General features: G+C 52.4%; 1 protein-coding gene across 1 annotated transcript; it reads left to right on the forward strand.

Moving 5' to 3' along the window:
- The first annotated feature begins 13,001 nt into the window (after window positions 1-13,001).
- Window positions 13,002-14,462, forward strand: LOC311238821 (multifunctional protein ADE2-like). The gene has a single exon (XM_084327022.1). It carries the CDS (start codon window positions 13,087-13,089, stop codon window positions 14,368-14,370), a length of 1,284 nt encoding a protein of 427 aa, XP_084183148.1. The 5' UTR covers window positions 13,002-13,086; the 3' UTR covers window positions 14,371-14,462.
- Window positions 14,463-15,134: the final 672 nt, after the last annotated feature.

Consider the following 15,134-nt stretch of genomic DNA (forward strand, 5'->3'; position numbering starts at 1 on the left):
GCTTACCCATATAAGCAGGGGTGGGGCCACCCACTCTCCTCCTTCCCAAGCTTTCGCCACAAGGCGAGGTCAAAGGCTGCAGCGGCGTCGGATGCCGAGCGTCGCTATACTAACAGAACTTGGTTATAGTCATAACCTAACGTTCTGTATCGTATCGCTCTCGCTCGGCATCGCTCTCTGCACAAGGGAGGCCGAGCGAGAGCCAACGGCCGACAAATACACCCCGCTGACAGCCCCCCACAAACCATCAGAACAGGGAGGGCCGAGCCCCCCCGACCCACCCTAATGGCGGGCACCCCCCCTATTAGGGGCTTCACGGGAGGGCGACGGACCCAACCGTGCGAAGAGGCACTCAAGCAACTCAACGCACAGGGTGAGCAGACCGTGGCTTGACCCCACGACTACACACACGCACAACCCGCATGCCACCCGGGAACGAACGGAGGAACAACCTCGTTACTGCCCCCAGAATCACGGGGTCAAGGGCAAACCCAACCCCGTGGCAAGGCCGTAGCAGCGGAGCACGAAGGAAGACCCAGACCCACCAAAAGGACTGGACTCCCTAGAATGGGGGCCCGGAGAAGTCCATGATGCCAGCATCAAGACCCCACCAGGTGGGCACGTAGTGCCCCGCCCCCCACATCGCCAGCGTATTCGGACAAAGGCCCCTCAGTTACTGCACCTGGTATTCCCAGGCGGAATCCCATCCAAGTACTAACCAGGCCAGAACCTGCTTAGCTTCCGAGATCGGACGAGATCGGGCGTGTTCAGGTTGGTATGGCCGTAAGCCGAGCGGGCCCTGTCCCCCCAATAGTACACCGCCTGGCACACTGACCCTGCAGAACAGGCAGTCAGCATGGCCGTAAGCACACAAAAAAGGTTAACCAACGGAAGCAGGCAGCGCACCGGGGAAAAACCAGGCAACAGGCTGTTAACCCTAGCCTGGAGACTGCGGACGAGACAGGCGCCAGAGGGGACAGCTGAACACAGCCGCACCGGCGGAAGGAGCGTAAGCTGGCGGTGTTGCATGACCAAGCCTCCATTTAAAAACCCCCACCCAGAGGGGTCGAGGCAGAGAAGGCTGACACGATTGGCAGACGTCATGAACGTGCAGGGGCACCCTCAAACGGTGAACCCGGGAGTTGACACTGCTCCAACACACCAGGGAATCGACCACCTCGGTGTTACCCAATGCGGTGGTTGTTCCTATAACCCCTCAAGAAAAAACTCCAAAACACACCTGCGGGTATACACCGGCTATACCGCAGTACAAGTGTTTCAGTTTCCAAAAAGGGTTAACCCAGGCCTACGGGTCGCAAACATCACTTCGGACCGGGCCTGGCGGTACGGGAAGCACAGGGTCACCAGAGGAGGTCAAAAAACCACCCCCACAGGCCCCTCTTCGCCATGCGTGAGAGAGGAGCGAAAAATAATGGAGAACCAGCCCCTAAGCACACCGTACCTGGTATTCCCCGGCGGTCTCCCAACCAAGTACTAACCAGGACCAACCTGTGTAGCGGCCGAGATCCGACGAGATCGAGCGCGTACAGAATGGCATGGCTGTAAGCCATGACGACAGTGCTGAGTAAAAACATACCCAACCAGGGTCTCCATAGCGCTTAACCCTGTGACACTCAGACCGACCTGGCATTTTTCCCCCTGAAAAAAGCCCAAGTCCCTCAGGGTACCAGAACAGCAGATCTGCATCCCCGGCGGACAACGGGTTCAACTGATCTGGACCAGCGTGACCAGAACCAGTCCCGTGCCCTAACCACGCCGACATGCCTACTCCAGGAGAAGGGCAGATATGCGTGTTGATCTTAACATGAAAAGAAGGCGCCACCCAGACGTTCGGACGAACCGCGCCTGGTGGCCCACCCCAAGGGCGTGAGACCCCACCACATATGTTCAGATCCATCCCGTCATCATCCCCCAGACATGAACGAGAATCCGTCGACAACCCACCCAGGTCATGGGATGTGGTCGTCGGAAGAGGAAAAACCCCCATCTCAGTTGCTTTATAAAAATGCTGTTTCAACCACAAGCAACCAAGGCGTGCCAGTCAATCGCCTGTTTACAGCGAGCTAGCACTATACGTGCGTCGGGACACACCCCCATCAATGAACAGGCTATTTAGACCTGTCATTGAATCCCCAAGGCGCCCAGGGGAACGACAAGAGGGGTGTGACACTCCCTAACTCCAACACTTCTGGAATAGAAAGAAGGAAGCATCAACAGTATGTATCCCAGTCTACACAGCCGGGGTAAAAAATGTTCACATTTTTACATCCCACCACCCTCCCATAGGAAAGAGACGGGGATCCCCAGAGAGACTTCCCACGCGAGCTGTACAGATTGAAAAGAATATATTGCACCTTGAGCCATGTAAAAAACTGGTTTTAGGGCCTCCGGGGAAGAGGCACTGAACCCATACACACTCAATAAACGAATTGAATCGAATATACATACAATAGAAAAGGACCCTTCTAGAGGGTCCACTCACTTTGACAATCTGAGGAGGAAGGCTCTGTACTCTGATGGAGGCTTCCTCACATGGAAGAAGGAGTCCGAACTCACAGAAGGCCTGAATAGGCGCTTGGTGAGGAGGAGCCCTGACCACCCCCCCTGAAAACAGATCCATCACATGGACCTGAACAGCACACGGAAGTCCTACCAACAGAGACGCGCACGGTGACGTACTCTATGGCGGGGGAATTCCTGCGGTGCACACGCCCAATATACCAGGCCGTGGGACCAGGAACTCCCTCCCCCCCCCCCCCCCCCCCCCGTAACGTGCCGAACCGCCACGTGACGGGAACCTTGAAGGACAGGGGGTGTACCCCTGACCGACAGAACAATGGGGAGAGGAAAGGTTACCAGTTCACCCCTTTACGACCCCACACCCATGATACGATGTAACGACAAAAAGAGAATATGACACAGTCATAGTTAGCTCTATGAAGCGTTTCACAGCTCCACACAGCGCATGAGCTAACCTGCTATCTGATTTTTACTAAGGAAAAACACAGAATAGAGAGGGCTCTAAGAACCCCGGTCCAACATACACATGTGCTTCTGTGGCCAGTACAACCCAGTTGTAGGTCACATGACACACACAACCCATCATCACCTACAAAAAATGGCAAAAACACTCAACAGAGGAACGCCGTTTTTTTCACAATGAGAGAATGTTATGGTTTGACACCGACCCCAAACGCAACGACACAAGAGAGTTGGATTCAGAGTTGCCAAATACAAGGGCTTGTTTATTTGGTGACTAGAATAAGTGAAACAGGGAAAGCAAGTAAACAAGAACAGGTACAATGAACAAGGGGCAAAGTTCTGCTGCTCTGCAGCTTCTCCCGGAAGGGTAGTCTTGGGAAGCAGGAGCAGACCTCTGTACCGCTCTGCAGAATCTCACGGCGGACCTCTCAGATGTTGTGTAAGACCGAGAGAGGGAGAGAGGGAACGGGTCAGTGACAGAGCAGACTTGAAACGAGCTGGAGGACAGGGTGTTATATTCTTCGTGTTAAACAACACAGTGATGTGCAATATTCCAAAACAGCCCAAGTGCATATCTTCATGTAAACACACAGTGAGCAAAATCCAAACACCGTCCAAATGTGAAATACTATCTTCGTATAAACACACAGTGAGCAAAAATCCAAACACAGTCCAAATGTGAAACAATATCTTCGTGTAAATACACAGTGAGCAAAAATCCAAACACAGTCCAAATGTGAAATAATATCTTCGTGTAAAATACACAGTGGGAGGTGGAAGATCCCAAAAATATTATTCCATAAGGAAAGAGCAAAAACGATAATGGCTGGGTGAGTGACTGTCTGACAAAAAGGTGGTAGACTTCAGTGTAAAGGTTACACACGAAAATCGGAAATAGGTCAAGACAGTCAATCTAGATAAACTCACCCAGACGTGCTGCGTAAAGGAACAGGAACGAAGTGGAGGCGAGCGCGCGCCACGGAGCAGGTATCCAAGCGAAGGCTTCTAGGAATTTCCTGGAGAATAGCACAGTGAAACAGAAGCAACGGGGAAAAACATCCAGCGACAAATCAAGACGAACCAACAACTTAGGGTGGGGAAAACGGGGTATAAATAATGAGGGATCGATTGATTGAAAGGCAGTGACAGCTGGGGAATGTGATTGAAAAGCGTGGGGAAGTGAGGGAACCAATCAGCGACGTCTCAGATGACGTCAGCGGGGAGAAACGTGTGAACGAGGGAATTGAAATACTTGACAGAAAAAATGAATGAAAACAAAGCGAGGGTGGTTAAAGGAACAGAACGAGTGAGAAGGCAAGGACAGAAACCTCACAGTACCCCCCCCTCAACGGGAGCCGCCCGGCGACCAGGCCGACCCGGCTCGTCAGGATGGGCCCGATGGAAGTTGGTGATCAAGCCGGGATCCACGATGAGCTGCCGGGAGACCCAGCTACGCTCCTCAGGGCCGTAACCCTCCCAGTCCACCAGGTATTGGAATCCCCGGCCCCGCCGACGAACGCCCATCAACCGGCGGACCTGCCACTGGGGGTGACCATCCACTAGCACAGGAGGCGGTGGATCAGGAGCCGGAGGCATAAGGGGACTGAGGGAGACGGGCTTAACCCGGGAGACATGGAACACGGGGTGGATGTGCATGGATGCAGGAAGCTTCAGGCGCAGGGCCGCCGGACTGAGTACCTTCAGGACCTCGAAAGGACCGACGAAGCGAGGGTTGAGCTTCTTGGCCGAGGACCGTAGCGGGAGGTCCTTCGCGGAGAGCCACACCCTCTGCCCAGGGTGGTAAGTCGGCGCGGGAACCCGGCGCCGGTCGGCACCACGACAGGCGCGCTCAGATGTCCGGAGCAGCGCGGTCCTGGTGATCTCCCAAACGCGACGGCAGCGGTCGAGGTGGACCTGCACGGAGGGAACTGCCACTTCCGTCTCCAGTGCGGGAAAAAGAGGGGGCTGGTAGCCTAGGGAGGCCTCAAAGGGGGAGAGGCCGGTGGCGGAACTGACCATTGAGTTGATCGAGTATTCAACCCAGGGAAGGAAACGACTCCAGGATGCCGGCCTCTCGGCTGCCACACACCGAAGAGCAGACTCCACGCTCTGGTTCATCCTCTCCGTCTGCCCGTTTGTCTGGGGATGGTAGCCGGAGGAGAGACTGACCGTTGCCCCCAATCCCTTGCAGAAAGCCCGCCAAACCTGGGAGGTGAACTGGGGCCCCCGGTCAGAGACGATGTCCTGGGGGAAACCGTGAAGGCGGAACACGTGGTGCGTCAGGAGGTCCGCCGTCTCGGCTGCTGAGGGAAGCTTGGAGAGGGCCACGAGGTGGACCCCCTTGCTGAATCGATCCACCACGGTCAGAAGGCAGGTGTTCCCCTGGGAGGAGGGTAGTCCAGTGACGAAGTCGAGCGCCACATGTGACCACGGACGGCTTGGAACGGGAAGTGGCTGCAAGAGCCCGGAGGGTGCCTGGTGAGAGGCCTTGCTGCGGGCACAGACCGCGCAGGCCAATACGAACTCCTTGACGTCGTTTCGCATGGTGGGCCACCAGAAACGACGAGCCAGGAAGGAGAACGTGCGATGGACGCCTGGGTGGCAGGCGAACCGGCTGGTATGGCCCCACAGCAGTACCTGGGACCGGACAGAGTCAGGGACGAAGAGACGGCTCCTAGGGACGTTGCTTGGAGCACGTTGGAAGCGTAGGGCACGCCTCACCACACCCTCGATGCCCAAGGTGATGGCTCCAACCACTCGGGCCTCCGGGATGATGGGAGATGGGTCCTCAGAGGGTGGAGCCCCCTTGGAGTGCATCCGGGACAGGGAGTCGGCCTTCGTGTTGCGGGAACCGGGGCGGAAGGTCAGCGAGAAGTCGAACCGACTGAGGAAACTGGCCCATCTCGCCTGCCGACCGTTGAGGCGCCTGGAAGCGCGGATGAACGTTAGGTTCTTGTGGTCCGTCCAGATGGTAAAAGGCTCCTCGGCACCCTCTAGCCAATGACACCACTCCTCCAGAGCCGCCACGACCGCCAGTAGCTCCCGATTGCCGGTGTCGTAGTTCCTCTCGGCGGGGAGGAAGCGACGCGAGTAGAAGGCGCAAGGATGTACCTTCTGGTCGGAAGGAGAACGCTGGGATAGGACAGCGCCCAGGCCAGAATCCGAGGCGTCCACCTCCACGATGAACTGTCTCTTGGGGTCAGGGTGGAGCAGGATAGGAGCGGAAGTGAACCTTCTCTTGAGGGAGCGGAACGCAGCGCATGCCGCTGGGGACCAGTCGAACGGCAGAGCGGGGGAGGTCAGCTTGGTAAGAGGCTCCGCCACTTGGCTGTAGTTCCGGATGAACCTTCGGTAGAAGTTTGCGAACCCGAGGAAACTCTGTAGCTCCTTCCGAGTGGTGGGTTCCGGCCAATCCTCCACAGCCTGGATCTTGCGAGGATCCGCTCGGGTCAAGCCCTTCTCCACGATGAAGCCCAGGTAGTCGACGGAGTTGGAGTGGAAACGGCACTTCTCCGCCTTGACGAAGAGCCGATTGTGGAGGAGGCGCTCCAGCACCCGGCGGACATGCAGGATGTGTTCCTCGAGGGTCCTGGAAAAGATAAGAATGTCGTCCAGGTACACCACCACGAACACCTCCAGCATGTCACGGAGGACATCGTTCATGAGTGCCTGGAATACCGCCGGGGCGTTGGTGAGACCGAACGGCATCACAAGGTACTCATAGTGGCCCCTGGGGGTCTTGAAGGCGGTCTTCCATTCATCGCCCTCACGGATACGGACAAGATGATAGGCACTTCGGAGATCCAGCTTGGTGAAGAACGAGGCCTGGGTCAGTGGCTCGAAGGTGGAGCTCATGAGAGGTAGGGGGTATTTGTTCTTGATGGTGATCTCGTTGAGCTGACGATAGTCGATGCAGGGTCGCAGGTCCCCATCCTTCTTTCCAACAAAGAAGAACCCGGCCGCCACCGGGGAGGAGGAAGGCCGAATGAGTCCTGCTTCCAATGACTCAGAGATGTAGAGATCCATCGCCTTCTTCTCCGGGGCAGTCAGACTGTAGAGGCGGCTGCCGGGAAGGGGAGCCCCTTGGCGGAGGTTGATGGCGCAGTCATAGGGGCGGTGAGGTGGAAGGGACTGAGCCCTGGTCTTACTGAATACCTCCATGAGGTCGTGGTACTCGGGAGGAACGGACGAGGGATCCGGGGGCAACTCACCAGCCGGTCTCCGGGGCGGGGGACAAGACGCCGCCTGTAGACAGCGGGCGTGACAGGAGGAGCTCCAGCCCCTGATGGTACCGGAGGCCCAGGCGATGTGGGGCTCGTGCAGCGCGAGCCAGGGCCTACCCAGGACCACCGGGACAAGGGGGGATTGGGTAATGAGGAACTGGATCCTCTCTACGTGGTTCCCAGCAATGGTCAGCAAGACTGGGCCGGTCCGTTGAGAGATGTCGGCCAGGCGGTGTTGGTCCAACGAAAAGATCTCCAAGGGCCTCACAAGGGCCTCAAGAGGTATGTTGGCTTGGGTGGCAAACTCGAAGTCGAGGAAGTTCTCGTCTGCCCCAGAGTCGATAAGGGCCTCCACCGTGGCACGTTGGTCCCCCCAGGCCAGGGTGACGCTCAACAGATGGTCAGGTGGTGCGCGGCGCTGGGAATGGGAAAAACGGCTCACCAGGATCTCCCGGGGTCTTGGTGAGCCCGATCTTTTGGCCGGGTAGGGCAGTCGGCGATACGGTGTCCCGCACCTCCGCAGTAGAGGCAGAGACCGGACCTGAGCCTTGCCTGACGCTCCGCCTGGCTCAGATGAGAGCGTCCCAGCTGCATGGGTTCCTCCTCGCGCACCGGACGGGGAAGCCTGTTACCCACAGTAGTGTTGGGGACGGGGCGTCCAGGAGTCCGGGGTGCTTCAGGAGGTGACAGTCGGGCCCTCTCGCGCCTTCTCTCCAGGAGGCGTCCGTCAATACGGATGACAAGGCTAAACAGCTCCTCGAGGGAGTCGGGCACCTCCCTGGTAGCGAGCTGGTCCCGGACTGCGTCACTGAGCCCCCTTATGAAGGTTAGGCGAAGAGCAGGTTCGTTCCATCCGCTCTCCACCGCCGCCAGTCGAAACTCCATGACATAGTCCGTCACCCTGCTGCTCCCTTGCCGGAAGGTCCCCAACCGGGCTCCAGGGTCCAGACCTCGGGCTGGATGGTGGAACACTCTGCGGAGCTCCGCCACGAAGTCTGGGTAGGAGAACAAAAAATCTGCTTCCATTGCCCAGGAGGATGTGACCCACTGGGCAGCATGGCCTGAAAGTAGGTTGGTTATATAAGCCACTCGGGACCCATGAGCTGAAAAACGGCTTGGCTGATGACGGAAAACCAACTCACATTGCATGATGAATGTGGCACACTCCTCGGGATTACCGTCAAACAGCCGTGGGACGGAGAGAAGGGGTTCCCGAGGTGCGAGATCTGCTGGGGCTGCGGGGAATGTTCCTGAAGGGTGTGAGAGATGAAAAGAATTAACGGCGTCGCCCAGCGAGTTAAGCTGGGCGAGAATCTCGGACTGTTGTCCCGCCATAGCGGCCATTGAACCCTGCATAGGCAGGACCTGGTCCCTGAGGTCCTGCACCGCAGCCGCAGCCCGCTCTAGTTGGAGACCATGATCCCTGGTCAACTCGACTTGAAATGCAAGTGCGGTTCTGACCCCCTCTGTGTCGGCTGGGGTCGTCATGGTTGGTTCGTAATGTTATGGTTTGACACCGACCCCAAACGCAACGACACAAGAGAGTTGGATTCAGAGTTGCCAAATACAAGGGCTTGTTTATTTGGTGACTAGAATAAGTGAAACAGGGAAAGCAAGTAAACAAGAACAGGTACAATGAACAAGGGGCAAAGTTCTGCTGCTCTGCAGCTTCTCCCGGAAGGGTAGTCTTGGGAAGCAGGAGCAGACCTCTGTACCGCTCTGCAGAATCTCACGGCGGACCTCTCAGATGTTGTGTAAGACCGAGAGAGGGAGAGAGGGAACGGGTCAGTGACAGAGCAGACTTGAAACGAGCTGGAGGACAGGGTGTTATATTCTTCGTGTTAAACAACACAGTGATGTGCAATATTCCAAAACAGCCCAAGTGCATATCTTCATGTAAACACACAGTGAGCAAAATCCAAACACCGTCCAAATGTGAAATACTATCTTCGTGTAAACACACAGTGAGCAAAAATCCAAACACAGTCCAAATGTGAAACAATATCTTCGTGTAAATACACAGTGAGCAAAAATCCAAACACAGTCCAAATGTGAAATAATATCTTCGTGTAAAATACACAGTGGGAGGTGGAAGATCCCAAAAATATTATTCCATAAGGAAAGAGCAAAAACGATAATGGCTGGGTGAGTGACTGTCTGACAAAAAGGTGGTAGACTTCAGTGTAAAGGTTACACACGAAAATCGGAAATAGGTCAAGACAGTCAATCTAGATAAACTCACCCAGACGTGCTGCGTAAAGGAACAGGAACGAAGTGGAGGCGAGCGTGCGCCACGGAGCAGGTATCCAAGCGAAGGCTTCTAGGAATTTCCTGGAGAATAGCACAGTGAAACAGAAGCAACGGGGAAAAACATCCAGCGACAAATCAAGACGAACCAACAACTTAGGGTGGGGAAAACGGGGTATAAATAATGAGGGATCGATTGATTGAAAGGCAGTGACAGCTGGGGAATGTGATTGAAAAGCGTGGGGAAGTGAGGGAACCAATCAGCGACGTCTCAGATGACGTCAGCGGGGAGAAACGTGTGAACGAGGGAATTGAAATACTTGACAGAAAAAATGAATGAAAACAAAGCGAGGGTGGTTAAAGGAACAGAACGAGTGAGAAGGCAAGGACAGAAACCTCACAGAGAATACATCATTCTTGATTAGTATCGACCACAGGCCTTGCTAAGCACACATGACAGCAACCAAACCAATTTCCCTTTAGGAAATAAGTTTCTCCAGCAGATTTAGCACAACCTCAGCAATCAAGCTAAGAGTTACATCGTATCCCTACCACACAAAAGACACAATTAATGCACAACATGTCTGATAGGAGGATGAAAAAGTCCCCAGGGAACCGGGGGGGAAACACAATCCTCCTATTTTACCCTCAATACGGCCAGTTAAAACAGGAAAACCTGTTAATGTGTGAACACACTGTTCATTGTCATTACAGTCTGAGAAAGAACATTCTTTTACTCACTTGTCACCAAGCATAGCTTCATAGGTTAGTTACCTTAGTTGTGAGTACACGGCCGTGTTTCTCACACAACAACCAGATCATTACATCCCGTTTGCACGGAGAAGCTAACTGCCAGTGACAAAAACAGCTCACACATAACACGCAACGTATCCTAAATGCATTGTAGCAACACACGTTTTGGGAAAAACACCGTTATTCACAATACATTTAGCAAAGTAAAACCAGAAGACGTGTTATGAGGTCTGGTCAACCCCGTTCCTACCCGGAACGCAGATCAGCGAAGTGCAGTCACAGACACCGTAGGAAACACAGCCGCTCCTGTGTTGTCCGAACTGGGCAGCGTCACCGCCCCAACCCGCACTACAGTCCCCTGTTGATGCAACCTTGCCGTCCTGGCTCAGGGCAGGGTCGACGAAAACATCCCCTGTCAAGGATGACGTCGTGGTCAAGAGTGTAAAACATGTTAAAATCAAAGCACGTTCAACAGAATAGCATCAAGCTAACGGCTCGCGAGACACCGATCTAACGACGCACGCGATCAGAAGCGAGCTCACGGCGGCGCGCGAGAAGCTAAGCTACCCCGCGCCAGGCCATGGCCATAGCAGCAAGCTAACGTTACCTAGCGACCACGACATGCTAGCCCCGCAGCTAACAGCTGACTGGCTAATAGTAGGCCCTAAGCAGGCCATGCAGCGATCCAGCAGGCTAACGCAGCAGTTAACAGCTGACTGGCTAACCGTAAGCTATGAACATGTAAACAATGACATAACACTCACCCAGACAGGTCGCCGTTCTGAACCTCTCCTCACTTTTTAAGAGAAAAGAGAAAACAAGATGTCAACACCGCTTCACAACGGTGACTTTACCACATCCGACGGAATCAGCACAGTACCAACTGGCCTGTGTAGCTGACTTTGAACATGAATCTGCCGCTATCGCACATTACATGCACATATCCCCTCGTGAAGGAATACTCTCATTTGGATATGAAAGATGGGGCCTTAACACGGTGACAGAGAGAATCCACTCGTCCAGAACACACAGGGATCACCAGTGTCAATGGTCGCGGCCCACTAGTTAAAACTATAATGGTCTCCAGACCAAGGCCTTCTGTCGCCTAGGTGGCTGAACAAAGGACCCTAGCCTGGGGCCGGTTTCCATAAACTTTGTCAAGTAGCCCCCATAGCACTAACAGACAAGTGGAGCCCGCCAGCAAACACTACTCACCCAACCTGGAACGCACCGCTTCTCACAACAGCGGCATGTCCGACAGTTCAGCTGTGGCCTGACAGGTTTCACCCCAACAAACACAGCAAGGAACTGCAGTTGAGAAGCATGCAGCGGCGTGCTCCCAATACGAAAACCGGTGGAGGGTTTTTAGAATGATCATCATCTTCCAGACACTCCAGTACGAAGACAATATCGCCGTATTTTCTCGAAAATAGTGAGAGAGAAAATAAAGATATGATGTCAACGTATCCTTGTTTCCCAAAGCTGCTCCTAAACCTTTCTTCCATCATGGTGTCAAGTGTGGGGATCTACCGAGGCACTTCTTCCTTGTGGTGAAAGCGAGAAGGAGGAGAGTGGGTGGCCCCACCCCTGCTTATATGGGTAAGCTGATAGGGGTGTGGTCAGACGAATATTGGGATTAAAGGTACATTGTGGTCTTTATTCAGTGCGCGTGCACGTATGCGAAATAGTGCAGAGAGCGATGCCGAGCGAGAGCGATACGATACAGAACAGGTAAGTCAAGTGTCATTACTTTAGTTATCAAAGGTGGAATCTCTGGACATAAGCAATAGGGATGGGTACCGTTCATATTTGAACCGATACGGTACCGGTACCTGTGAATCGATACCGGTACCCAACGGTACCCTTTTTCGGTAAAAAAATTATCCAAACTTCAAATAACTACACTTTCGACCGTTTTCGGCTTGCCATTGCCCCGACTTCTTTGTTGTTGAATCAAGTCAAATCCTAGGCAAGCGTATTGTAGAGGAGCCAAAGCTATATATTTAGGTTATTGTATTATATGAATGTGTATATGTTTATTTTTATAATCTTATATTGAAACGGCATTAGGAATATTGATTGGATTTAGATAAAGTCATTGAACCATATTATTTGTCATAATAGAACCTTCTAGAACATTCGTGATGTCACAGTATGATGTCATAGTCAAACATTCTAGAACATTTGTGATGTCACAGTATGATGTCATAATAGAACCTTCTAGAACATTCGTGATGTCACAGTATGATGTCATAGTCAAACATTCTAGAACATTTGTGATGTCACAGTATGATGTCATAATGGAACATTCTAGAGCATTCGTGATGTCACAGTATGATGTCATAATCAAACATTCTAGAAAATTTGTGTATCTATATATATTCAACAATTCTCTCTGAAGAGCTCATTGTATTGAACTGTTGTCGCAAAATGAGTGGAAGTTGAGTTGGAGCTCAGAAAATAAAAATCAATTAATTTGTACTTTAATAAGGCTGCTTGCCAAAGGAGTGGAAGGAAGCATGCCATCATCATTCCTATTTTGAAGCCAGGTAAAGTAGCGTCTGACCCAGGGTCATATCGACCCATAGCCTTGACGTCTGTATTGTGTAAAATTATGGAAAGGATGATTACTAATAGATTAGTATATTTTTTAGAAAGTAAGGATCTTTATGTTGGATTTCAGAATGGGTTGAGAAATGGCAGGTCTACAATGGAATCAGTAGCTGTTCTAGATCAGGACATTAGACAGGCTTTTGAGCTCTGCGCTCAGCTTTTCTCCACGAGATACTTTCAGGAGACAACTTATTGAGTTAGTTTACCTTTTGTGTTGCAGAACAACCGTTTTCCTAAGAACACCACCATGGCATCTGCATCATCAGAACTGAAACTTGGTCCAAAACTAAACGAGGGCAAAACGAAGCAGATCTTTGAGATCCTGGGCCAGCCTGGTGTCGTACTGGTCCAGTCCAAGGACCAGATCACTGCAGGGAATGCCGTGAGGAAGGACCAGATGGACGGCAAGGCCACTATTGCCAACAAAACCACAAGCTGCGTTTTCAAGCTGCTTCAGGAGTCGGGCATTAAGACTGCGTTTGTGAAGCAGCAGTCGGAGACTGCATTCATCGCAGCCCGTTGTGAGATGATCCCCATCGAGTGGGTGTGTCGGAGAGTGGCGACTGGATCCTTCCTCAAGAGGAATCCGGGAGTAAAGGAAGGCTACCGCTTCTCTCCACTGAAGATGGAGATGTTTTTCAAGGATGACGCCAACAACGATCCACAGTGGTCGGAGGAGCAGTTACTGGAGTCCAAGTTCACTCTGGCAGGTCTCTCCATTGGCCAGTGTGAGGTGGACATCATGAATCGCAGCACTGTGGCCATTTTTGAGATTCTGGAGAAGGCCTGGGCCACTCAAAACTGCACGCTGGTGGACATGAAGATCGAGTTCGGTGTGGATGTGACCACTAAAGAGATCATTCTTTCTGATGTGATTGACAATGACTCATGGAGGCTGTGGCCGGCTGGAGATCGAAGCCAGCAGAAAGACAAACAGGTATACCGGGACCTGAAAGAGGTCACTTCTGAAGCAATGCAAATAGTGAAGAGAAACTTTGAGTGGGTTGCTGAAAGGGTCATACTTCTGCTGGAATCCCAGGCCGGTGGCGGCAGGGTGGTGGTTCTGATGGGATCCACCTCTGATCTGGCCCACTGTGAGAAAATCCAGAAGGCATGCCGCTCCTACGGAGTCCCCTGCATCCTGAGAATCACCTCGGCACACAAGGGTCCAGACGAGACGCTCCGCATCAAAGCTGAATACGAGGGTGATGGTGTCCCAACCGTGTTTGTGGCTGTGGCCGGCAGAAGCAATGGTCTCGGACCAGTGATGTCAGGAAACACGGCCTATCCCGTCATCAACTGCCCACCGCTCACTCCTGACTGGGGGGCGCAAGACGTGTGGTCTTCCCTCCGCATGCCAAGCGGTCTTGGCTGTTCCACGGTCCTCTCCCCAGACGCTGCCGCTCAATTTGCCGCTCAGATCTTTGGGCTGAGTGACCATCTGGTGTGGTGCAAATTGAGAGCTTCAATGCTCAACACCTGGGTGTCTCTCAAGATTGCTGACAAGCGGTTGCAGGCCTGCAGCCTCTGAGAAGACTGTTTCGTTCCAGAGCCTTCAGCCCAGTGGCTTCCGTTCCATTCTATATCCATGTCTCTTGTAGTTTCTTTTGTTGCTTTTACATAATACACTAACATTCTAATGATTCTACATAAAATCATTCCATAAAGAAATCCTGATTAAATAATAATAAAAAAAAAAAAAAAAAAAAAAAGGCTTTTGAGAATAAGGAAGTAGTGATAAGTGTATTTTTGGATATTGAGAAGGCGTATGACTCTTTGTGGAAAGAGGGGTTGCTTTTGAAATTGTATGAGTTAGGAGTTAGAGGGAGATTGTTTAATTGGATAAAGGATTTTTTATTAAACAGGACGTACGTGTGGGTGGGCAAACCTCAAAAATTGTAAAAATAGAAAATGGCACCCCGCAAGGAAGCGTGATTAGTCCGGTCCTCTTCGATGTTATGATTAATGACATTTTTGGACGAATTGGAAGAGGGTTTGGGTTGTCTTTATTGTAGATGTAGAGAAATGGGGAGACAAGTGGGGTTTTAAAATCTCAGCCTCTAAGTCTAATTATATGATTTTTGGTTTTAAAAGGAGGATGCCTAGAGGTGGGCTGGTTATGTATGGGTCTCCCTTAGAGAAAGTGAAGGTGTTTACATTTTTGGGAGTTTGGTTCGATGAAAGAATGAATTGGGCTGTTCATATAGAGAAAACCCTGGCAAAGTGTGACAGAATAGTGAATGTGCTGAGAAGCTTGGCTGTGAGTGGGTGGGGAGCGGATAGAGAGACCATGTG

This window comes from Notolepis coatsorum (genome assembly GCF_963971535.1).
Source record: "Notolepis coatsorum genome assembly, chromosome: 13".
In the NCBI taxonomy this organism is placed as follows: Eukaryota; Metazoa; Chordata; class Actinopteri; order Aulopiformes; family Paralepididae; genus Notolepis; species Notolepis coatsorum.